The sequence below is a fragment of the Chenopodium album genome, chromosome 18, assembly GCF_948465745.1.
Source record: "Chenopodium album chromosome 18, dcCheAlbu1.1, whole genome shotgun sequence".
Classification (NCBI taxonomy): Eukaryota; Viridiplantae; Streptophyta; class Magnoliopsida; order Caryophyllales; family Amaranthaceae; genus Chenopodium; species Chenopodium album.
The window spans coordinates 15,755,878-15,783,287 of record NC_137851.1 but is presented as its reverse complement, the minus strand read 5'-3'; the positions used below and the strand labels follow the sequence as shown (position 1 = coordinate 15,783,287).

General features: G+C 32.4%; 2 protein-coding genes across 2 annotated transcripts; one reads left to right on the top strand and one right to left on the bottom strand.

The window, feature by feature from the left end:
* Window positions 1-287: 287 nt before the first annotated feature.
* Window positions 288-2,635, bottom strand: LOC145591913 (protein FAR1-RELATED SEQUENCE 5-like). The gene is made up of 4 exons (XM_081648395.1): window positions 2,512-2,635; window positions 1,674-1,855; window positions 744-1,573; window positions 288-615 (listed from the first exon to the last, which is right to left on the bottom strand). The coding sequence occupies exons 1-4, from the start codon at window positions 2,633-2,635 to the stop codon at window positions 288-290; spliced, it is 1,464 nt and encodes a 487-aa protein (XP_081504521.1).
* A 1,921-nt stretch (window positions 2,636-4,556) lies between these two features.
* On the top strand, window positions 4,557-10,575 carry LOC145591912 (protein NRT1/ PTR FAMILY 2.5-like). Its single transcript, XM_081648394.1, has 4 exons — window positions 4,557-4,671; window positions 8,564-8,781; window positions 8,953-9,488; window positions 9,774-10,575. The coding sequence occupies exons 1-4, from the start codon at window positions 4,557-4,559 to the stop codon at window positions 10,573-10,575; spliced, it is 1,671 nt and encodes a 556-aa protein (XP_081504520.1).
* The last annotated feature ends 16,835 nt before the right edge of the window (window positions 10,576-27,410 follow it).

The window sequence follows — 27,410 nt, the reverse complement described above, 5'->3', positions numbered from 1 at the left end:
CACATGGCAGCCTTAGTCCACCTCTTACATATATACTCATCTGGAATCTTATGAACACAATTCATGTGATAAATTCGAAGAGCATGAGAACTAAGCAAACCCATCTCACTAAACAACATGCATGTACAACATATTGCATGTGTTTCTTTATTAAAAACAACCTCATGCTTGATTATATCTTTCCCAAGTCTCCACAAATGATAATAATATTCAGGAAAATTCAGACCAGCATCCTTATGATCACAAGCAGTACCCTTAATGAACTCTTCCTTAAAAAGCACATAAGCTTAAATAGTATACAATGATCTAGCATGAACAAGAATCCCAATATTTGCAAAGACCAAATGACGATTACCTCTGATTATATTATCATCTCTCCCTTTTTCTTTGCTTCTCCACTCTTGAACCACATCGAGGAACACTTGATAGAAATCACATAGACCTTGTGTCTTGTTAAGCATTTGAGAAACCGATTTGTTAGTTGTCTCACTACGTTGAGATGAAAGCACACCTCCTGACCAATGTTTCTTTGAAAAAGCTGGACACCACATCTCTTTAATTTTATACAAATCATTTAACCAATCAACATTTGCACAGTCATATTTCATCAACATTCTGTAAATCAAACATGATCATTAAGCATAACAATTATGATCATTGGAAAAAAACATGTATAAATAACTAAATGTTCATTTTGTGTAAACAAGTATTGAACAATTTAAACAAGTATATAACAGAAGTACCTTTTCCAATAATGCTCAAATTCTGGTGGAGTTTCACAATACTTCAGCAAATAACCAAATAAATCAGTGAAACCATCCAAAGCTCTCAACGCCCCAATGTGTTTCTTAGAATTTTGTTCAATATGCCACACACATAATCTATGATGAACACCTTTGGGGAAAATATTTCTTATACCAGCTGCAATTGCTTGAGCTTGACCAGTCATTATTGTAATAGGACATCTCCGTCCCATAGAAGTTAGAAAAGTATCAAATAACCACTCAAATGATTCTGTTCTTTCATTAAGTATAAATCCCATGCCAAACATCACATTATTTGCATGATGATTCATACCAACAAATGGAGCACAAATCATACCATATTTGTTAGTCCTATAAGTAGTATAAAAAACTAACAAATCACCAAAGTAATGATAATCTCTCATCATCCTTCCATCTCTCCAAAAGAAACTAACCAATGCACCATTTTCATCTTGTTCAAAATCATAATAGAAATCTGCTTCATCAATTTGTCTCTTAGCAAAAAATTTGATTAGTTGATTGCTGTCACCTCCCTCAAGTTTAGCTCTCTTTTCAGCAGAAATAGCATTATAAGCATCAGGAGCTGTAAAACAAAGGTTAGGAGACCCTCCAACCTCCTTCTTCAAAGCTCTCAAAATATCAGAAAATTTAACTCCACTCAATCTAAGTGTAGAAATGAAATTAATATGTTCCTTAGAAATATCCCTTTGAGACCTTATTAAATGTCTCTTGTCAACAGGAATCATTTCATGATTATGGACCATCTCATGTCTTGTACATGTATATACACCTGAACGGTCAATACTAAACTGCACAAAAGCTACGCAACCAGTCCTTATGTCAAGTCTCTCATAGAGCCTATTATTCCTACACTTATCATCTTTAAAACCCTCATTAATTTGTACAAACAAATCTTTTCATAGAGAATGAATCATCTCTTCGCCTCTTACTTTTTCCAATTCTAATTCCAAAGCCCTTTCTAAATGCATATTCATTAAAATTTTCATAAGCCACATCTTCAGAAGGAAATTGTTTCCCATAAAATTTAGAACTAGTTGCTTCTTCAAAAACAATAGCATCCTTTTTTTCCACTGCAATATTAAAATGTAACAAATGAACACATACAATAGTAATAATGTTCAATTACAATAATGAATTTTATAAATTACAGTACAAGAACCACATGTAAACTGTTAATGATCATTCATCATTACATAAATGAACATCTATCAAAATGATAATGAAACATGTAAATGAACATTTATGATTACATAGATAATTATGAATTACAGTTACTACACGTATGTAAACGTAAATGAACATATAATATCACATACATGAGCATTAGTTTAATACAACGAAAAACTCTAATGAAATTCACTAAATAGCAAATTTTATAAAACTATCGTTATTCATTAAAATGCACAAAACTGGAAAAAACATCAATCAAACAACAACATTACAAATAAAAATAATAAATCACAACAATACAACCAAAACTATAAATCAAAAATATCATAAATAACAATGAAATCAAAAATTATAATCGAACATAATATAGGTTATAATGCATACAATTAGCAATAACAATTAGCAAAACAATAAAATCAAAAATTATAATCGAGCATTATATAAGTTATAGTCCATACAATTAGCAAAATTATGAAATCAAAAATCAAAATCGAGCAATTACACGCGAAAAACAGAGCATAATCAAAATCGAATGATTGAGAGAAAAATTACTCACATTGATTCGCAAACGAGTCAAGTAAACCGACTCCAGGAAGAAAAATAGAATCACAATCACGATAAAAAACAATTAAGCTAGAATCACAGTCACGATCAACCGCAATTGAGCTAGAAATTTCCATGGAAGCAGAGAGAGAAAAATTGGGGGAAAAATAAAAAATGCAGGAGAGAGAAAATGAAATCAGTAAAATAAGAGAGAAAAAAAGAGGAAATTAGGTTATGAAAATCATTATATAGTTGCTTGAATAGAAAGTTAACAAAAATGAAAAAAGAAGAAAGAAAGAAAAAAAAAACAAAAATGGCAAAATGTGTTCAACGTAAAACGACGTAGTACATGGGGGTGTAGGGGAAATTGCCTACCCTAGAGTCTAGGCAAAAATTTGTACAAAGAAAAGGAATTGTGTTTGTTTAATGGAAGATGAGGAGAGAGATCTGGCTTTAGGCTTGGACTCGTAACTATGGCTGAGCAAAATTACCCGAAAAATCGATCCGTAACCGTTTCGAAAATCAGGGTTCCGATCCGATAACCATAATGGTTCGGGTACCCGTTCCAATAATTTGTTATCGGGTATGGTTATTGGGTATCATTTTAAAATTAACAGTCACCCGATTCGATCCGATAAGCATTTTTTTGCTTTTTTTTACCCTACTTAAATCTATTTTTTTAAAATTTAAACTCTCACTTTACTTCATAATTACTTTATAATATCAATGATTAATAATATTATTGATAATTTGGTCAAAATCATATGATATTGTTGTTAATTAGTGGTAAATTATATCATAATAACTACATATTTAAGTTTAATTATCATTATTGGATATCTTATTGGGTACTCGATAATCGATCCGAAAATACGAGTATCCAAAGTCTGGATACCCGAACTTATCGGTTCGCATTATGGATATCACTTTTAGGAATTTTGGTTATCGGGTATCCAAACCGTTATTACTAACAATACTAATTAGGTCTTCTCTAGTTAATCCTAATCCACACTTTATGGGTCAACTGTTATTGGACAGCTCAAACAAATTTGTCAGACATTTTCATTTGATAGAGAATCTCTATGATTTCGATTTCATCATGTAGCAATTGTTTCTTATTTTAAAATTTGCTTAACCTAATTAATTTTAGCTTGCACAATTTGTTTAAGCTAATAAATAATTTTTACAATCTTCCTTGTACACTTGTGTCTCTTTTATGGAGGCATGTAGCACATCCTCTTTCTTTTTATTAATCGATCTTAGGTTTCAAATATCAACAATTCTAGGAGTCAACTATACCATTTCATATCCATAATATACTTACAGTTTACTCAGATCTAATTACATAGTATATTTCATGGATAACTAGTTAACTTAGTTGGAGTGTTATAGGAAACTAATATTCGTGACTCGTAAATTATGATCAAATTCCGGCCCGTACATATCATTACGATGGTAGTTATTTATCTTAAACAATATCATTGCACTTGTAACATCTCATCTTTAAAAATAATCCGTACAATTTTTCACAAAAAATTGGTATTGCTTGCAACACAATATGTTAATTAGTATTAGACCAGTAATTAATAACTAAACAACTTGGGCCAGCTTAATGATTCCATCAAATTCAACTTAAAATAAGGGAGATGAAGGCGCCAATAATCATCATATATATTTGCTCCAAATGATTTGCGACTTAAATATAATTGTACGGATCCATGTTAATTAATTGATAACACAAATAATTTTAAGGTTTAGGATCGTTATTTATGCAACTATGTACAGATAGTGGCCACATGGCACTCATTGATACGTTTGGTCAAATATTCCCAAAATACCGTGTTGAAATTTCTAACAATATTATTATTATTACTAGGTAAATTAAATATACTCTTATAATATAAAAATAAAAAAGGATTTTTAAAGTAGTGGAATTTTTTTATTTTATTTTATTATGATTTTCTTTATATAAAGTAGTGGATGATTATGCTAGTTAACATTATCATTCAAACGTTTAAAAAAAGAAAACATTAGTATTCCAAATTCTTAGGTTTGAACATGGAACACTCTTATCCTCAAAATGAGAAAGCTGAAGACGAAGCATCTCTTCAAGACGTACAAATATGCGTCAACGACAACAAAGGAGGATGGGTCACCTTTCCTTTCATAATAGGTCCTTTCTCTTTCTCTTTCTCTTTTCTTCTTTTACGCAAATTATTACATGCACGACCTAGAGACTGTACGTACCTTGATAAAATGATAATTGTTGGTATGACATGTCTGTTATGCACAAATAAAGTCAATATATGAGTATATGTATTCTCAAGGTCTCACATACTCCTAGGAGTACTATTTTTGGTATTTTTAAATCATGTAAACTTTGTTTCTTTAAACGTAAATATCTCTCTATACGTTACGTATGAGGTTGATTGTATAAATTTCAGTTTATCCTGAATCTTCCATCATTTGATGGACACTCATCTCCATCTTAAGCATGCTGAAAGTATAGGTGAGTCTAATCGTTTGTCGTACAACGACTTATGCAACTAATAATCGAAACTCTAATTAGCTAGTTTGAAGAGCAATAACCTCATATTAAAAATAAAAAAAAATTAAAAAAAAGCACATGTATGTAAGTTAGCTACAAATTAAAGAAGCATAAAATAAAAATGAACCTACTATAGTGGTATCTAATACCATGTATCCAAACTCAATCTTTATTCCTAACCACTTATTTAGATATAATGGTTGGTAAGGAGAAGGGCCCTATCAGATTGAAACCTTTCATAGGTCCTTCTGGCCTGGGTTAGCGGGTTAGACAATTTGAAAGAGTGGGGGGAAGATAAGGGAATCCCACTCTCCCAAATTGTCACTAGTGAGGATTGAACCCCCAACCTAATGGTTGGAAGGTGCTCTCCTTTCCACTAGACCAAGTATGGCTTGGTGATCTTTAATTTATATTGTGTATAAGTAGGGTGTCCATATATCTTATAACTTTCATGACCTATGAATAATTTTACAACCACGTAATTTCCTCCCACCGTACTTTGCATATGATGAGTACAATGTAATGTGAAAAGGTGTAAATTTACACATGGATGTTGGTATATGTTATATTTGAAAATTATGAGATTAAGATATATATTTTGCTCAATTAGCAATTATATCACTCACTATATAATACAATGCAATATAAATTAAAACTATTTCAATATACAGAAATTTATATTATTATTGTGATGATGTTCTATATACATTCAATAAAGGAACAAGAACAGTAATGGTGCTTTAACTAAATTTTATAAGCAATATCTAAATATAATCGGCAATGATGACTATTTAACCAAGCCAAAAAAAGAAAAAAAAAAGAAAAAAAAAGAAAAAAAAAGTTAGAAATAAAAAATTACTAAATAAATTCAATACATGAATGTGGTGAGGTCTAAAACTTTCAAGAACCCTAGTGGGACATGTTCTCATGTACTATATATGAAATATCTTCTTTTCGTTCTTGGTTTTAAGTTTGGTATTGCTCTTTAACTAGCTAATCTCATAAGGTGGGGTAACATAGTATTTATATGATAATTACCGGAGTATTTATATGCTTCCACTTTTCATTCTTTTCATCAACAAACTAGGGTTGTTGCTTCTTCCATTTTATTATTGGTAGAGTACATACACTCAACTAAAGGAGAAGAAATGTGCACCAATTGAAATTATTGATTGAGAAAGATATATTGTTCAAAATCAAAACACGTTTTTATTTAAATTAATTTATTTAGGTTATATATGGATGATGAATCAAACATACATCTATATTTATCAATATTATTAATATTACTCTCTATGTTCTGCACATTAAAGCCGGAGGTGATATATACTAACAATAGAATCGATCTAGATACCATAAACATACATATTGATTGTATGTTAGTATGTTACAATTTGCTTCTAAATATTACTCTTGATATACTTCTGTAAGTTGTTTTTGTACATTGTTGCCATTTCAATAGGCTCGAGGATCTGCACTACTTACAACATGTTGTAGCTAATTGTACAGCCAAATATAATTTCTTTCCTGTCTGCTGACAAGGAACAAGCATATGGAAAAACAAATCACCATAGATGTACAATAGACTTTATGCAACAAGTTGTACATAAAAAAATTGATAGGCTTCATTTCCACCTTTATTGCTCTCTTTAATCTTTTTGCAATCTTTTTACTTTATTTTTTTGTGTTCTATTGTAACCGTTGCCTAAAAAAAAAAAAAAAAAAAAAAAAAAAAAAAAAAAAAAACTCTCTCTTCCATGGGTCCGATCCATTTATACTACTATACTTGATACAACTCATTTATCTAACGGAATTTTCACCATATAGTACCGAGTTTTAACTTAATTCACCATATACCACCAAAAACTTTCTAATTCACCATGTACCACTGAGTTCCTGTGCAATACCACAAAATACATTTTTTGATTACTGCCGTTACTCTGCCGTTTGGGGTATTTTACTAATTCACCATATACCCATGTTTATAAAGTTATTTCACCAGATACCATTAAATTAAAAGATATTTCACCATATACCTAGAATTTACAACGGCTATTTTAATTGTTGTATCTACTATTTTTTGCTGCTTCACTACTCTTTTCTTGAGCTCTTTCAACATGCTCCCATCTCCATGACATTGTGTGTCTATGCTTCCCTTGTTTTGAAATTCATAAATTGAAAGGACATTTTGCTCGGCATTACCCTTGCAACATTGAAATTTCTCTCATATATCACACTTATAGTACAACTTTTATGGATATTTTGCTGAATCACAGCTCCTTATTGCAAATTTCTTCCCACATACATGTACAAGTTTTGTTTGGCATTCTTATGTATTCATATTCGTAAGATGACGATGATGATTTCGAGTGTGTTGACATCTTTGCAAATTGCTTTGAGAAGGGTGAAGTGCTGCTTCAATCCCTTAAGTATTATGTTTATATACATAAACTATCTGTTATAACAGTCAATGACTAATTTTTTTTTTTTTTTGTTTTTTTTTTAAATAACCATTGTAATTTCTGGGAATATCTTTTAATTTAATGGTATATGGTGAAATAACTTTATAAACATGGGTATGTGGTGAATCAGTAAAATACCCCAAACGGCAAGCTAACGGCAGTTATCAAAAAAGGTATTTTGTGGTATTGCACAGGAACTCAATGGCATATGGTGAATTAGAAAGTTTTTGGTGGTATATGGTGAATTAAGTTAAAACTCAGTGGTATATGGTGAAAAAACCATTTATCTAAACAATTTTATCTTTTTGATTTCACATACAAGCCACAAGGGATGCGGCTAGAGGCCCGACACCCACGGCCCAACTCCCAGTCATTTTGTTTTCTGAAAAAGGCCCCAGAAATTTTTTTTTTTTTTTGAAATTGCTACCCACCTATTGTAGGTGGGTAGGCCCAGAAATATATCATAGACTCATAGTAGTAATTGCAAAGCTTGTAGGCAATTAGAGGTATCTATTCAGTGTTCGGGTTGGGTCTAATTTTAAACTTGAGTTATGCATAGTTGTAGAATTTTACTCTGTAGTTTTTACTCATCAGAAAAAAAAAAAAAAAAAGCTATTTTTTAAAAAGATAATTACTGCATTTAGTTAACAATTAACATTAAATTACTTAGATGTCAATTAGGTGGAGAAAACAATGCAATATAACCTCTTCACTTCTTCTTCTAATCTTCCGGATTCGATGAGTATTTGCTCCAAAATATTAATTTTTTCAATTACACCATTTTATATTTATTCAATTACCGAAATATTATGCAAAGTTATTACTCTAGTATTGTGTATGGAGACTTACTATTCAAATAATATAAGTTATTTTCATTGTCTTATATTTAAAGCTATTGTGTATAAAAAAAAATTTGTTTACGTAATTAAGGGGCCCTTTTATTACATTATGCCTAGGGCCTATAAATTTTCAGGAACGGGGATGTATGTATATTGTACACTTGTATGTAGATTTTTTTCAAAGCTAAAAACATATTACGTGCGTGTATGTTGCAGGAAGTATGATGGGATTAACACTAGCAGCAACATCTTGGTATGCAAACATAGTTGTGTATGCAATGAAGAAGTACAATATCAAGGACATTGCTGCTGCTCAATTCCACAATGTTGTTGGTGGTGGTGTCAATTTCTTCCCAATCTTAGCTGCTATTCTCGCCGATTCTCTCTTTGGTTCCTACTCCGTCGTCCTTGTCTCATCTTTCATTTCTTTACTGGTAATTAAGCTAAATAACGTTGATCCTCGCTCTAAATTTTGTTTATGATTTTAAAATAAACTAATTATTGACCTAGACGATGTCCTGTCTTTGAATTCAATACAAGACTGTAATAAAGTTTGTTTAATTGATATTATAATAATTAAATTGGTACAATGTTGTGTTATGTAGGGTGCAATAATGTTCACCCTTTCATCTGCAATCCCATCTTTAAGGCCTCCACCATGCACAAACATAACCTCATGCAACCCTCCATCAAGCCTCCAATACGCCTTCCTCTACGCCACCTTAGCGATTTCGATGATTGGATTCGGGGGTACTCGTTTCGTGATAGGAGCATTGGGAGCAGACCAATTCCGAAAACCCGAACAACAACGAGTTTTCTTTAATTGGTTCATCTTCGCCATTGAGGCTAGCTCCGTTATAGGCTTCACCGCCGTAATTTACCTTCAAGACAAGGGTAAATGGACCTTGAGTTTTGGCATTAGTGGTGTTGTTAATGCAGTTGCCATTGCCCTTTTCTTGTTTGGATCGCGGTTTTATAGGCTAGTTTTGCCTCAGGGGAGTCCTTTTATTAGCATTGCTCGTGTTCTTGTTGCCTCGTTTCGAAAGAGTGTTAGAGTAACCGGAGAAAAAGGTGAAGATGATTACTTCAATGGTACCTCAAAATCAAAGATGAATATTGGATCTCCTACTTCTAGCCTAAGGTAATTGAGTTGCTTCTTAATTTAACATTTCTTTTAGATTCTAGAGTTATATATGATGAGTGAAAGAAGTTAAACCTATGTAAAACTAACATCAATATCTCTAAAAGTTATTCATTCAGATTATAATTCCCTCAAAAAAAAGTCAAAACAGGAAGAACTTTTAGAGATAGAAAATACTATATAATCTTTAAATTACTACCAAAGATGAAATTATAAGTACTTTAAAACTATATCCTTCTAAGTGCATAGCTTGTTTATGCATATTATGTTAATGTTAATTTATAGCTTCTTCAATCGAGCTGCCTTGATAAAAGGAGGAGATCATCAACAACAATCGAAACCCCTAACAAAATCGTGGATTTTGTGTACCGTTGAAGAAGTAGAGGACCTAAAGAAATTGATCAAAGCACTACCAATTTGGTCAGGAGGGATATTACTCAACACAGTATCCGGAGTTGCTGCAAGCCTAGTTATTCTTCAAGCATTGTCCATGGACCGAAGACTAGGCCGCCATTTCAAACTACCGGCTGCAAGCATTCTAGTCTTCCCTCTACTATGTGGATCCATCGCGCTATGCCTTCTTGATCGAGTACTATATCCCTTATGGAAAAAGATTGTTGGTCGACCATTAGACCCTCTTAGTCGCGTTGGAGTTGGCTACTTTCTCACTTTCCTTAGCATGATCTCGTTTGCTCTCATTGAGAAAAAACGACTTAATCTAATGGCTTCCAATAACCATGTTATTTCAGTCTTATGGTTAATTTTGCCTTTGGGATTGTTGGGTGTATCGAGTTCTTTTTACTTCCCGGCAGAGTTGGCATTCTTCTATCAAGAACTACCAAAATCGCTAAGGAGTACAGCCGCTTCCTTGGCTTCGTTGCATATGGCTGTCGGATACTATCTAAGCACCGCGTTTATAAGCTTGGTTCAACGAAGTACTTCATGGTTACCGGATAATATTAATCATGGGAGAATGGATAAAGTGTATTGGACATTAGCTATTATTGGAACCATCAACTTTGGTTATTATCTTGTATGTGCTAAATTATACAAGTACACTAGTAATGATGAATCTACTGATGAATAGGAAATGCATGGAACCAAAAATGTAAGTACATAGTTTTCTTCTAAATGTGTGATATGCATGTATGTCAATCTATGCATGCTAGCTTAATTTGGATGTCAAAAATACTTGTGTGTAAGTTTATTTTATTTTATTGAGGAAGTGTGTGTTTCATTTAAATTAAGCAAATATTTAAATTTCCTTTATTTCTTGTCTCATGGTTGATTGTAATTGTTAACTGATTTAATTATTGATGTAATTATGGTGATGTTTGATGTCCCTATAGGCAAACATATGATAGATGACTACTGACTAGTGTAGTACTCCCTATATTTCCATTGAGTAATGTTTAATAGAGGTTCAATTTCTTTCCTATCTTTTTGTGACATCCAGATTAGGTTCAATTTCTTTCCTATCTATCAGAAGCAATCCGTTTAAGCATTTTAGAGAAGTTTTGTTTAGCTTTTTTAAGAAACTTGTTTTTTAGAGTTAAGTATAATATAAGGACCTCACATTTACAATTTTTCACCTTTAAGGACCTCCCACTTTTTTTTTCACCTTTAAAAAGACTTAACATTTGGATTCTGGTGATAATTAACATATGTTAACTCTAATGATTGGTTCGTACACCCGGGTGTGCATGGTACACCCGAATTGAAGCGGAAAGAACATAGCTTATAAATGTAAAGAACGTCATTAAAATATAAAAGAACACATCATTGAAATATAAAGAACATGGTAAGTTATGAGAAACTAATTTTAAATAAAGGTAATAGATAGTTACTAATTGATTTTTACCATGCATTTAATGTCAAATCATATTGAGTTTTCCAGAATTTTTCTATCTAAGTTTATTTTCTATCAAAAATAATTCAAGATTTCAATTTTCAAATTTCAAAAATTCTAAAATGAATCATATTCACCGTTACAAAAAAAGAAGAAGAAGAGAAAAAAAAAAAAAAAAAAAAAAAAAAAAAAAAAAAAAAAAAACAAGAGAGCACAATGCTAAAAATTAAAAAAAAAAAAAAACATAATACCCAAAATAATATAGGGTTTAAAGCAAACACATATTAATATAGAAGAACATATTATCTAAGCTAAAAGAACATGATTTATATTATTGAAACCAAGCAAAGAACATTTTTAATCTACATATATTAATGTACACGGTTTATAAAGTAAAGAACATGTAGTTCATATACAAAGAACATATTGATCAGATTTAAAGAACATATTCCATTCCAATAAAAAAAAGAATATGTACCTAATAAATGATAAAAGAACATTTATCATAATGCGCAGAACATCATCTTCAGAAAAATAGCACGAAAACAGGAAATTTTTTTTTTTTAAAAAAAACATTTTCTCTCAACAACGAATTAATCAATTACATCATTAAGAGATTATATTGGAACGATAAAATCAACTCTATTATATCATTGAATTACTTCAAAATTCAAAATTTACCATGGTTTCTCTCTGTATATAAATTCAATTTCTCTCTCTTAACAATAAAAATGAAATTCTATTCACCAAAAGTATTCTATTAATATATAAAATGTAAATAATAAATCAATTTCATGAATCTAGGAATATTAAAAACAAATCAATCCCTTAAATCAAGGAGGGAATCGTTTTGATTTTTTTTTTTTTTTTTTGGCTCATGTACTTTAATTTGTATGCAATGTTCTTTATGTCTTTTTTAATAACCTTTATATTATGACCGGGTGTACCATGCTCATGGTATACCCGGATGTATGGTGAAATTTTTATGTTAACTCAAGCTGAGTTAAACAAGAGTTTAGCAAACATAAATTATAATGAGGTGGCTGACGTGGCATGGGGAAATGTGCACATTGTACAGAAAATACCCCATATTTATTTCTTCCTCCCCTGTTTGAGAGATTCGCCATTGTTCGAGAAAAATCATGGCTCCAACATTTTCTCCGGCACCGTTCAGTTTATCGGCAATTATCTCAGATACAATTCGATCTCAAGTTCTCAACTCCCATAATTGTATCACCTTTTACTTCAAATCCCCAAATCACCATTGTTTGAATATTCTCAATTCTCCTTCATTGTGGTCACCGTTGCAGCACCTTCTAGTGGTATAATTGTATCACTTTTTACTATCGATTGGCACCAATTCTAGTGATATAATTTCCCTTTTTTTTTTCTTCCCAAATTTCAATTGATTTTTTCCGTAAAATCATGATTAAGGTTTGTCGTTGTCTCAATTAAGTGTTATATATTTGGGTATATTTAGGGAATTAAGGTTATCCATCACACCAATTCATGTTTGTTCACAACTTCTTCATCATCTGTTAGTATGAGCAGCCCCTTGAAAGCCTCGTATTCTTGCTTCTTTAGCATTATGACTTGGACAATTACTTCAACTAATAGTGTTGCTGTTATAGAACTATCCATTGCAAGGTATGGGACTTGAGTCCCACATAGATCGTATGGGAGGCTGATGTAGGATTTATATAGGACAATGGGCTCTTCTCCCCTTGAGCTAGCTTTTGGGGTGACTTTCCTATTGTCCTATATCAATGGTATCAAAGCCGACTTCGGAGTGGTGGCCTAGAAGAAACCATCCGTGACCAAACATGGTCGTGACTAACGAGGACATCGGTCCTTTAAAGAGCCAACCTCGGAGTGGTGGCCCACGGAGTTGGTGGCCTGAATGAAGCCAGTCGTGACCAAACGAGGCCATGACCAACGAGGACATCGGTCCTTTAAGGAGGGGCGAATGTTATAGGACTATCCATTGCAAGGTATGGGACTTGAGTCCCACATCGATCATATGGGGGATTGATGTGGGATTTATATAGGACAATGGGCTCTCCTCTCCTTGAGCTAGCTTTTGGGGTGACGCTCCTATATATTGTCCTATATCAGTTGCTTTGTCAATCTAAAGGATCATATGTTCATGCAAAATTAATAGGCATTTCATTGTTAATAAGATGAATAATGTGAGTTTATGTAAATCATCTTGTTTCTTGGTGATTTGCATCTTATTCTTAATTATGCATTTCCATCATCCACGGGGAAAATCATCCTCTATTCAATTCCTTGCTTTTTGAAAAGGCATTTTTCTTTAAAAAAAATTAATTTTTTTAATATTAAATGCTGTGAAAGATTTAATATTTGATAATTAAGGGACTAACATTTTGGCTGGAGCTCATGTTAGTTAAGTGGCCGGAATATTAACCCTAGGTCCTTAAAGGTGAAAAAAAAGTAAGAGGTTTTTAAAGGTGAAAAATTATAAAAGTGAGGTCCTTATATTATATTTCATGAATGTCATTGGTTGTTTGGTTAATTAGTTGTTTGCTTTAGCTTCTATGAGAAGTGGTCCGTTTTAGCATCTTAAAGAAGTTAACATACTCAATTCTTGTGGGTAAGTAATGCAATGGAGACCCTAAATGAAAATATACGAGCTAAAAGTACTTTGAACAGACAAACTGATTACTAATCAATATGCTACGTAGTACATATCCAAGTAACTAAGCCATTGAACATCAAGTACCATATACAAGCCATTGAATATCAAGTACCATATACTCACCGCTTCATGAATGCCGTTGGTTGTTTGGTTAATTAGTTGTTTGCTTTAGCTTCTATAACAAGTTATCCGTTTTAGCATCTTAGAGAAGTTTTATTTAGCTTCTTTATGAAGCTTGTTTTTTAGCATAGGTCTTTATTATTATTTTTATGTTTTTTTTTATCTTTTGTATTTTTCTTTTATCTTTCGTCTATTAGTCTTTTTCTTGAGATAGGGAGGCTTTTAGATTTTAATCCATAGTAGTATTTCCCGAGATAGAGAGACTACTAGTATCGCGTACCTTTCCAATTTTTTTTATTTTTTTTTTTTGAAAATTGAACATCAAGTAGACAAGTACACTGGCGGATCTAGGGGGTACATAGAGTTACAACTGTACCCCCATTCCGCCAAAAAAAAAAACAAAAAAAACTGTTAACAAAAGAGACCGCCTATATGTAACAGGCGGTCTCCTTAGGTACTGTTATGTAGCATACCATACCACCCAATCAACCCGCCTTTTTATGTTAAATTTAAAGAGACCGCGTATGTAAAACTCTGGTCTCTTAGGTGATTTTTTAATACCTTCCACGCCAGAAGCCCATAAGTTTCAGAATAGTACTTTAGATCAAAGAGAGCTACTATTACAAAAACAGGTCTCTTAAGTGATAATGTTTGTTTTTTGTATGGAAGATTAGCACTTTTTATCAAAGAGACCTACTGTTACAAATAACAGGTATCTTAGATAAAAAAAAATTCCTCGCATTTTTAATCCTTATTGTCGGAAGATAGGGTGTATCCGTGTACACACAAATATTAATACAATAGTGAAATGATTTATTAACTCAAAATTTAGTTAGGAAAAAATTATTACGCTCCACATATTACTTTTTATTTTGTAATTTGTATTTTACTAAGCGTAATTTCGTACCCCCATTCCCCAAATCCTAAATCCGCCACTGGACAAGTACAATGTCACAGTCACAACTACCTAATGGAATGAGTGGTATATCAGCCTTAAAAGGTTGTATTGTGTAACTTTATAACATAAATCCTGCAAACTTATTAATAATCAAGCCCAATGATTCCCATTGAGGCATTGACTAATGTGATTGTTGGTTGACAAATTTACACTAATTTCAAACCCAAATAATGTTAAGCCGTCAATGAGAACAGGAAGTTTTTTTTCTTTTTTTTTTTTTCCTTTTTTTTTTTTCCTTTTTTTCTTTTCTTTTTCTTTTTTTTTTTTTACACGACGCTAGTGATGACAAGATAATGATTTAATTTTTCCAAAATTTAAGTGCTAAAGCTGCTGGAGATAATGAAACTTTCCAATGCACAGATTTAAATTTACATGGTTTTAATTCTAGATTAATTTCTTAAAAAAATTTTATTTAAATTTTTGGTACTCCCTCCATCTCTTAATACAAAGCCTCATTTCTTTTTTGGATAAATCAAAATACAATGCTTCTTTCTATTTAAAGGTTTTATTTTTTGACATTATTACCCTTTTTTGATGAGATGTCATCTTTATTCCTTTACTTTTTTGTACTTTTAATATCAATTCCCAACACTTTCTCTCTCCATATCTTCAATTATTCCCAACTACTTTTTCTTTCTCTCTATCTCTCTCTAACCCCACATGCACATATGTACTTATAATCATTAGTTTTAAACAATTTACAACTTTCTTAATTCCCGCGCAAAAACCAAAAAAGGCTTTGTATTAAGGGACGGAGGGAGTATAATAGTAATAATAGTAATAATCTGCCTAGAATTTTTGTAATCCCAGGATGAAAACTCCTCTTCTAGGCGTTTGTGTTTGGGATTTATTTTCCTAATCCTATAAAAAAAATAACATGATTTTATGCCTTGTCTTGGCCTGTGGTGGTCAGTGGTGGTTCATTGGAAGCAAGGACGGAGCCAGAAGGGGCTGGTGGAGTGTCGACCCCCCATGGCCCAACTTGCGACCTTTTTTATTTCGAAGGTTGGCTGGCACCCATAGATTTATACAATAAAGTTGTATTCATGTCTAAACTTTTACTGCATAGTTTAGTGGTTGGAGCAGATTTTGACAACCTCAAGCACACTGGTCAAGTGTTCAATTCTTGTGGGTTTTAACTTCCTTGCTTTTTTTATTTTTATTTTATTTCTTTGAGGAAAAATACACTTTAATAATTTCAACTATGAGCAATTTAATTTTAATAACCCCAACTAAAGTTTATTATTAAATAATCCCAACTATAGGGGTAGTTTGCCTTCAATAGTCCCAACGGGTCAATGACTTGTTAATAGGTGACCATGATACGTGTCAACACGTGAATGGTCCAAATATTTAAAAAAAAAAAAAAAAAAAAAAAAAAAAAAAAACTGAAATTAAAAAAAAAGGAAACCCCTCTCCCTTGCTGGAAGCAACCCCACCACCCAGAGCCCGACCACCCAGCCACACCCCTTGCCCTAAACCACCTTTCGAAATCCCAACACCACCAGCGCTCCACTCCAACCACCAGCGCTTCACTCCGCATCTCCAAAAACGAAACCACCAAACTGCCGCTGCTGCTTGCCAACCACCAAACGCCCAACCATCGTCACCAACATCATCCCCTTAATCCCCTCACCACCAAATACAACCTGCTCAAAATTGGTGTTCGAAATTGCTGAAATTTGGGTTGGTGTTTCGAATTGACGATCGCGAACAGGGATTACGATCGTTTGGTGTTCGATTGCTGCTGAAATTTGGGTTGTTGGTGGCGGAATTGGAGGCTGTTGCGGTTGGTGTGTTGAGGGGTAGCTTGGGTTGGTGCGATAAGGGGTATCTGGTTGTGGGTGTGTTCGCAGCTTATGGTTGAGGTGAGTGAGGGGTTGCGGTGGCTGGCTAAGGTGCTGGAGAGAAGTTGCGTGTGTGTGGTGGCCTGGTGGGGAAGATCGTAGCTGGTGGTTTTAGGGGTTGGGTTTCTATTTTATTTATTTATTTATTTACTTTTTTAATTTTCTTAAATTTCATTTAGATTTTAATCCAATCGTGTGCTGACACGTGGCTTTTTAAAAAAAAAATTACCTCTTTAACAGGTTACCGGTCATTGGGACTTTTTTTTTTTTTTTTTTTTTTTGAAGAAAACCGGTCATTGAGACTATTGGAGGCAAACTACCCTATAGTTAGGACTATTAGATAATAAACCTTAGTTGAGATTATTACTTACTCGATTCTTGTGGGTAAGTAATGCAAACGAGACCCTAAGTGAAAGTATACGAGCTAAAAGTACTTAAAACAGACATAGCTTATTACTAATCAATATAACTAGCTTTAAATTTACATAGTTTTAATTTTGGATCAATTTCGTTTTATGTTAAATGAATATTACGTATTCGATTCTTGTGGGTAAGTAATGCAAATGAGACCCTAAATGAAAGTTTATGAGCTAAAAGTACTTTAAACAGACAAACTGATTACTAATCAATATACTACGTAGTACATATCCAAGTAACTAAGCCACTGAACAGCAAGTACCATACCATATACAAGCCATTGAATATCAAGTACTATATACTCACCGCTTCATGAATGTCGTTTGTTGATTGGTTAATTAGTTGTTTGCTTTAGTTTTTATGAGAAGCTATCCGTTTTAGCATCTTAGAGAAGTTTTGTTTAGCTTCTTTAACAAGCTTGTTTTTTAGCATAGGTCTTTATTATTATTTAATTTTATGTAATTTTCTTTTATCATTCACCTATTAGTCTTTCCCTGAGATAGGAGGCTTTTAGATTCTACTCCGTAGTAGTCTTACCTGAGTTTGGGAGATTCCTAGTACTGCATAGCTTTTCATTTTTTTTTTGCTTATCTGAACTGATTGAACATAAAGTATCATGTCAAAATAAGGTGAGCCAAATAAGCCCTAAGTGGTATATCAGACTTAGGGCTTGTTTGGTTCACCTTATTTTTGCTTATCTGAACTGATCTGGTCCGATCTGAATGTCAGATTTGACCAAACTTTGGCCTTAAATATACGATAATCTATACAGAAAAAATTATATCAAGTGGGGTCTTCTTAGATTTGTAATAATATAATGTGTATTTTATTAATATGTGATTTTCATAATTTTTTTATTACGAAATTAAAGATATTAAGCGATAAAAAAACTGCACATAAAACGATAATTTGATTTGAACTTATTTTTTCTAAAATAAGTATTTCCTCCGTCCCCAAAACTTCGACCCTTTTGGCCTAATTTTAGTCCCAAAATGATCGACACATTAAAATACCCACCAATTTACATTAATATTGTGCAAAATTAGCTTCCCCATATAAAATTTTGTTTTTTCATGTATTTTTAATACTTTATCTCTCTACTTTTTTACAAACCCCATGTAAATTTATATTTTCAATTTGTTTTTATTTTTTTTTTATTTAAGTTTCTTAATAACCGCAAAATCAACCCAAAAGATTCAAAATTTTGAGGATAGAAGGAGTAAAAATAAGGTGAACTAAACAAGATCTTAAAAGGTTGTATTATGTAACTTCATAACATAAATCCTGCAAACATATTAATAATCAAGCCCAATGATTCCCATTGACTAATGTCACTAATTGGGTCGTATTAAAGATCGAGTTGATTCAAGTCCCCCACTACCGTTGGGTCGTATTTTATATGATGATGTTGTTGGCGTGGCTATGCCACGTTTGGTTCCACCTTAGTTTCTTTTTTATGTTTTTCTTTGAGGCTTAGCCCCGCGTTTGCATAAAAAAAAAAAAAAAAAAAAAAATCAAGCCCAATGATTCCCATTGACTAATGTCACTAATTTCAAACCCAAGTACTGTTAAGCCGTCAATGAGAATAGGAAGATTTTATTTTATTTTATTATTATTATTATTATTATTATTATTATTATTATTATTATTATTATTTTTACAGGATCTTACTGGTGGTGACAAGATAATGATTTAATTTTTCCAAAATATAAGTGCTAGAGCTACAAGAGATAATGAAAAATTTCCAATGCATAGATTTAAATTTACACAGTTTTAATTTTGGATCAATTTGGTAAAAAAATTTTATTTTAATTTTTGAGTAATAATCTGCATGGAATTTTCGTAATCCCAGGGTGAAAACGCCTGTACTAGGCGTTTCCTGGTTTAATCCTATAAAAAAAATAACGATTTTTAGCCTTGCCTTGGCCTGTGGTGGTCGGTGGTGGTTTGTTGGAAGCAATGGCAGAGCCAGAAGGGGCTGGTGGAGGCCCGACCCCCCGTTGCCCAACTGGTGACCTTTTTATTTCGAAAGCTGGCACCCATAGATTTATACAATAAAGTTGTATTTATGTCTAACCTTCTAGTGTGTAGTTTAGTGGTTGGACCAGATTTTGACAACCTCAAGCACACAGGTCAAGTGTTCCAATTCTTGTGGGTTCCCTCGAGGTTGTTTCCTTGGGAGGGTTTTTGTTGGTTTCCTCTTGGGTTTCTTCCAAAGGAGGGTTTTCCTATCCTCTATTGCTAGGTTTTTAGTTTGTTTGAAGGTTTTCCTTTCTCTTCTCCTTTTTCTCTCCATCACTACAATCTATTTTTCTCTTGGTCTCAATTGTAAATATTTGTAGGGGCTTCCACAGGTGTTGTTATCGGTTATCTAGCTTTTTAAAAAACTGAAAACTAAAATAGGTAACTTGAAAAAGTGTTTTAAAAAAAAAAAAATTATGATTTCAATAAGTTTGATGATTTTGTATTCTTTTTATATTGTAACATTTATTGAGATTTACAAAACAAAAAATACCAAAAACTTAAAAACTATAATGATACAAAATGGACAAAGAGCAACTCTAATTATTTCATTACAAGGACTTGCTTGTAATATAAATAAAATATCTAGTTACATGCTAACCATTGGAGAACAAAAAATGAGCAACATGCAAGTTACTGTAGCCCAAATAATAGCTACATGTTTGAACAATTCATTTAGGGCAAGAAAAATGCTAAACATCTAGAGTAAATATTGTACTTTTGAAACTATACTTTTAAAATTAAATGTCGTATTTTTGAAACCAAACCATGGTACATAAAGAAATTGAATGAAAAGTTCACAATTACGGGTATTTACAAGCATAATGTCATTGATATATACAATTAACGGATTATTTTAGGATTTAGGAGTTTCTCATTCAAGAAATTGAATGGAAATTTTACGTATTATTTACAAGCATGTCAATGATAAGTACAAATAACGGATTGTATTTTAGGATTTAGGAATTTCTTATTAGTCACATGCTAATATGCCAGTGAGAGTGACATGCATACACTATAAAATGGACAATAAATGTATATAGTTATAATACTGCTTCCAACTTTCGTATAGTGCTCTTGGCCTTGAACAGTGAAGTTTTTGTTATTTTGCAAGTAAAGTGAGGCACATTTTAGAGGAACAATGGCAAACAACAATAGTGGCATATAATGTTATCACATAGATTAAATCAATCGATTTAGTGGACAAGAGAGTGCGATAGGTAGCTCCAATAATTAACGTATTTTCAACAATTTTCTATATTTGGTGATTACTTTACCGAAAAACGTGCGTGGAGTTATAAAAGTAAGTTATAATTAAAAATCATTGTCATAAAATTTCTGAATTTTGAAAAAAAAAAACCTAGCATTCTCTCCCTTCTCTCTCATAAACTCTCGCCTTTATTGTCAATTTTAAAGGGACTTTCATCGAATTTCACTGGTGGAAAACCCTAATCTTTATTTTCTTTAAAGTTTTTTGTTTCTTAGGTTACAATAATGTCTCATTCGAAAAAAAGAGTTTATCTCCTTTAAAAGACAAGGTTTTTTAGACTTCTTCGAAAGACAAGGTTTTATTTGTGTTTAATTTGGTCTCCGGTTGTGCGGGGCTACAATCGATTATGGCTCGAATTCGGGTTACGGATTCAGCACAAGAATTTACTTTCTCCCAAAATTGCGAAGCGACGACGGATCCACTCAAAAAGTTGTATGAGACAACAAATCGAGGATGTGCCAAATTGTTATATTCATGTATTTAGATTCTTATCCCTTCCCCGATTAATTCTTGTTTGATTTTGTTAAATTCGTTTTCATTATTATTAATTGTCAATTGTAGATGCCGTATCGCTTTATTTAAATGAAATTTAGTGTCCTTTGGGACTTCTTTCAAAAGGAAAAAAAAAAAAAAAATCATTGTCATAGAATATAGAATAAAAAATGAGTTGAACAAATTAAATTTGTCGCTATTCTTATATGCTCTACTCACTTATTGACTTATTGTTTCATATCTCTACCTTATAAAAAGTTTAAGAAAACTCTTATGAATAGTGCATGGACATCTATATTCCTAAAAATGTTCTTTTACATATTTGCTCTCATTGAATTCAAAAGCACCAAAATTGATTAATAATTGGAAAAACTGCCACCTTAATCCCAACTTTAGTTTGTTCCGTATCACTCCCAACTTTGTACCCTATTAATTTTTATCACTCCCAACCGGTCATTCAACCTAATATTACAAGTTACAAGACACATGTAAACTTATGATTGGCTTAAAAAAAAATTAAAATCAAAAATAAAACTAAAAAACTAAAACCACCAAGGCAGCCACCAACAGCCAGCCCAATGCCACCCACAGCCGCCCAACCCCCTCACTATCTAGTGTCGTCTGTTGCCAAGACCCCCTTCCCTTCCCCAGGAGCCGCCGCTGCCCCGACCACCCTCTCCTTTCCCGGCCCTTAACACCTCCCGTAATCCTTCCCCCTCCCTTCTGAAAGCAGCGTAACTCTGATCCACCAACAACAGCAGCAAATCAGCCACCACACGCAACAACTACGAGCCAATTTCGCCCACCGACACCACCATAAGAAGCACCGCCAGTTTCACCCACTAACACCACGTACCAATTCCTTCTCGATGCCGCACAAATTCCGGCCACCAAATCAACAATATCGAACCACCAAATACCCCAGTTTATCATATTGGGAGGGGTGGATCGCGACGGGGGAGGAAGAAGTGGAAGTGGAAGTGGCGGTGGGGGAGGAAGAAGGGGAAGCGACGGTAGGGGAGGAAGAAGGGGAAGCAACGGGGTTTAAGGTTTAGGGAGAGGCTGGGGATCGCGATGGCCGGGGAAGGAGCATGTTGCTAACGTCGGGAGAAGTCGCCGGTGGGTGTTGCCGCAGTCAGGGAGAGGGGGGGTGGCTGTGTGGTAGGGGTGAAGGTTTTTTTTTTCCTCTCTTTTTCAACCAATTAAATATTAACACGTGGGCAAAAAAAATATAACTCACAAATTTTAACCTTGATAGGGAATAAACTGAAATTGGGATTAATATCGGCGGATGGAGAAAAGTTGAGATTAATGATGGCAATTTTTCCTTAATAATTTGTATTTGTTTCAATATATTTAAAGTATCTTTTAATCTCTCCATTTTTTTTTAGTTTTTTCAATTTATTTGATTATAAATTCTATTTAATACAAAGTATTCTAAATTAATTTTAATTTAATATATATGGTACAAAAATTATGAAGTATAATTGTATGATGACTTGTTTAATTTAGTAATAAGTACTTATAAATTATCATGCAAATAAATATAATAAAATACCATGCAAATATGCATAAGTCATAAAGGTCATCAGTAATAATTCTCTTCAAAGGGTTAGCGGTGTTGCGCGCATTGCGCGCGTAAGAATCCCTAGTATTCTAAAAACTAGTTATTGGCTTGGGTGATATCCCGCATCAATTGAATGTGCAATGTGCCTTCTACAAAATTTACTTTTAGCGTAAGAGATGAGAATAATTGAAACTTACTATATTTATAGTATAAATGTGAAATGTAAATTATAAGCACTTACTCATAAAAGTAATTTAAACTGTATTACCTGTATATTATGAATGAAAATTATAAATTATATGCACATACTAAAAACTCAAGCCAATACAAAAGATTAAGGAAAAATGTCCAAAAATAAAAACTTTTGGCATACATTTTTTTTTTTTTAATAAACATATGAATTGGAGAAACAAAAGAATAAGATTAATAACATGTAAATTTTATTCATTTTATGTTACAAAATAAAATCATAAACGATAAAATATTACTCTATAAAATTGCTTGATGCTTATTAACTCTAGAATATGATCGAGTATCTAATGCATCTTCAATGGTGCAATTAATTACTTGCTTATTAGATTTTATTATGGTGCAATTACTATGGAGTTAAGAAAAATAATTATATAGAAAGGTTATATAGATATGAAGAGTTTTCATTAAACTAAACATTATTGTAGAGAGGTTATATGATCATAGGAAAAGTTTAACTAATTCCTCATACATTAGTTTAATGATTATAACTAAACATATATACTTCAATACATTTACACATAGTCATCAATTCTAATACTCCTATGGGATCTAGGTGAATTTATTAATTATTGCATAGAAATTGTGAAAAAAAAAAACAAAAACAAAAAAAGCAAGTATAGCACCCATAGAAACCCATAGAAAGGCTTGATTAATACACCCTCCGTCTCTTAATTAGATTCTTACTTTTCTCTATTATGTGAGGAATAAATGTTAGAAGTAGGAATCTAATTAAGAGACGGAGGGAGTACTTATTTAAATTTATTGGAACTTGTTGGAAGTTATTAAAATTATATTTAATTTTTGTAAGGTTAAGAGAATGTGAAATAATTAGTGTGCATTACCAAATTAGTAAAGATAATACAGTAATTTTGTTGTGTAGAATAGTGAATGCAGGGGAAAATTTTTTTGTTGCCTTTTGTCATTATTTTATTTATTTTATTTTATTTTATTTTAATTTTTTTTTTTGGTTGTTTAGAGAGCTATAAAGGTAGGTGATGAGAATCGATCCCAAGATCTCCTGGAATTGGGAGGGAAGCTCTAACCACTTGAGCTATTTTTCACTCTCTTTTTTATTTACTAGCTAGTACTTCTCGATCTATTTATTGTATTTGTCTTTTTACATAATTTTCAATTTATAGATTTAAACATTAATATATTAAACTATACGTTATTTAAAAATATAAAAATTGATATTTTGAAGTTACATACACATTGATCAAGACAAATCAAACAATATTTTGCATGAATTATTTTTTCTTATACATATTATCTCCCCATAAATTGAACATTTTAAATGAAGCAAACAAATTAAATAGGAACATATAGTGAGTTGAACATGGGCTCCTCGATCTTTAGCATATACTATAATTTGACAATGCTTGTACTATATATAGCACTGTCAAAACGGTTTGACAGTTCGGTTTCGGTTCGGTTTGAAATCGGTTCGGTAGTTAATCGGGTCGGTTTGGAATCGGTTTAATTGTCTCATGGGTCGGTTTTGGTTCGGTTTAAATAGTTTTCGGTTCGATTCGGTTTCGTTTTATTCTTAAGCGGTTTTAATTCGGTTTGGGTTGTAAACAGTTCGGGTAGTAAACGGTTCGGTGCAGGCGGGTTGTAGTTTGTTAACGGTGCGGTGTAAACGGTTTTTATCCCGGTTCAAACAGTTTCGGGTTGGAAACGGTTTCGGGTTAGAAACAGTACGGTTCTTTTTTGGTTCAGTTTATAACTGGTTCGGATCTTTATCGGTTCAGTTTTTAACTGGTTCGGTTCTTTTTCGGTTCAGTTTATTACTAGTTCGGTTCTTCGATGGTTTAACCACTTTAACGTTATTCATATCGGTTCCATTTCAAGTTTACTAAATTACGGTTCGGGTCGGTTTTCGGTTTCAAAAAATAAATTGTTTATCGAGTTGTTTGGATTCGGGCAGTTAAATGATTTTGGCTTGAAATTTGATAGTACTTGCTAACCTTTTGCGTTCACAAGTGTTGTATAAAGTCGGCAAGTCGCGAATCATTTCATATTTAGGCATCATATTATAAACAAATTCTCATTGATTTTATAAATACATATTATGTTCTGTTTCAAGTTTAGTCATACTGATTTTACTAGTTTATTACGAAGTTGATTATAAGAGTTAGTGTATTAATGTATTATTGTTTTACAATTAGGTTATTATATGCTTCTTATTTAATCATTTATATACTACGCATAGTATCATAATCATGATTTGATGAGTTCTTGACTTCTTATGAAATGGAAATTTGCAATTTGGTAATTCGATACTTGATTAGTCAACAAGACTGATAATTATGACTCGTTTATCATTATATATTTTCATGAAATTATGAAGGTATTACAAAGTGCTTTGATTTGTATAATGAAAGAAAACACTAATAACTAATTAACATGGTAATATTGATTAGTTCAATCGATCATATGTACACATTATTAACACATGGCATCTAACCATCTCATAGTTAAATATTCGTATCATCGTTATTCGTATGTATTACTACAAAGTTATAGACTCATTAGTGATCTTTTTAAATTTATCTATTTATACATTTTATTAATATAACGTTTTTATAATTTTTACGTGTATGAAAATAAAGATATACTAGTAATTGTTTTAATACGTGTCTTGGGCACTGATCCCGATCAAATGGGGCAAAAAAATACTAAAGAATTGAAGGAATAATATTTTTGTAGATGAATGTACAACACACAAACACACACGGATCACCACTCTCAACCATAGATTAAAAAATCAATGGTTAGATTCTTTCTCCCACAACACACACGGATCACCACTCTCAACCATAGATTAAAAAAATCAATGGTTAGATTCTTTCCCCCACAACACACACGGATCACCAATCTGAACCATAGATTGAAAAATCAATGGTTAGATTTACATGAAACCCTTTCACTCTCACTCTCACTTTACCACTATTACATTGACATATTACGATCTAAAAATTTCTTACAATGTTTTCAATTGCTCATTTATTTTGATCCATGGTTTCGCATTTCAAATTGTGAGGCTCGTAATGTGTGGAGCGGCGGAGAAGAGCAAGAAAGATTCAGTATAACTCGAAGAGCAGCAATTTTTGGTTGATTATTGGATGCTAAAATGGTAAGGGAGGAGAAAAAAATGGAAAAACAAACGGAATCTTCGCCGCCGATGTGTATCACTGTGAGATCTATGAGTTTTCCGTTCTTCGACCATTGAATTAGCAAGTGTTTGACTTTCTCCTCACGGTGCATCTATGAGTTCTCCGTTCTTCCGACCATTGAATTAGCACTACTTCTTCAGTTATCTTCCATTGAAGCATTTTTTAGAGGAAAGTTTATTTGTTTAATTTTATTTTTGTTAGATTTGTTTATATTTTTTGTAAGAATTTTTAGTATAATTAATTTTTGTAGGGATAATTGTCTTATTTGAACTTGTAAATCTGGGTTTGTAATAATATAAGTTTTTTGTACTTTGTATTTTAATTTTAATTGATTATTACTGTTAGAATTTCATACCAATGTTGGGTGGGTGGAGGAGATGGCGGTATAGAGGCAGTAGTGTGGCTAATAGTTTAAGGCAGGGCCTGAGGCTTGTTTTGCTCTTGTTTGTGAACACTGATTATCCTTAAGACCTTAATGAATGATTTGCCTTGCTATTTTTTAAAAAAATATTCTAAGATTTCTAATATTTAATCCATTTAATTATATTCCCGTCAAAAAAAAAAAAACCCCATTTAATTATATAAAAAAGTTTGTAAACGGTTCGATTTAGAAGCGGTTTGGTTCATAAACGGTTCGGTTTATAACCAGTTCGGTTTACAATCAGTTCGGTTTTTAAATGGTTCGGTGCAAACGGGTAGCAGTTTGCTAACGATCTGGTGTAAACGGTTTTTTTGCCAGTTTAAACGGTTTCGGGTTGGAATCGGTTTCGGGTTAGATACGGTTCGGTTCTTTTTCGGTTCGGTTTTCTTTCAGTTCGGTTTATATTTGGTTCGGTTTGTTAACGTGTTCGGTTCTTATACGGTTTAACATTACTCGGGTCGATTCGGTTTCGGGTTCACTAAAATACGGTTCGGGTCGGTTTTCGGTTTCAAAAAAATCGGTTTTTAATCGGTTCGGTTCTCATTTGGGTCGATCGGTTTCGGGCAGTTAAACGGTTTCGGTTTGAAATTTGACAGCACTAACTATATATAATCCAACCATTTATACAAAAGAGAATTATTTTGAGATTATAGAGTAACACATAGATGTGTGTCATGTCTTATGATATTAAAAAGAAAATAGTAACAAAAAATAGTTTTTAATGTCAAAGAAAAAACTTTGATATTCATACCATTACATTAACCAAGTTTTGCAATTTAAAAATTATTTTATACACATAAATCAAAAGGTTATAAACAATGGTACCTTTGCAAAGAAAAAACTAGAAATTATTTTACGAACACACAAAGTAT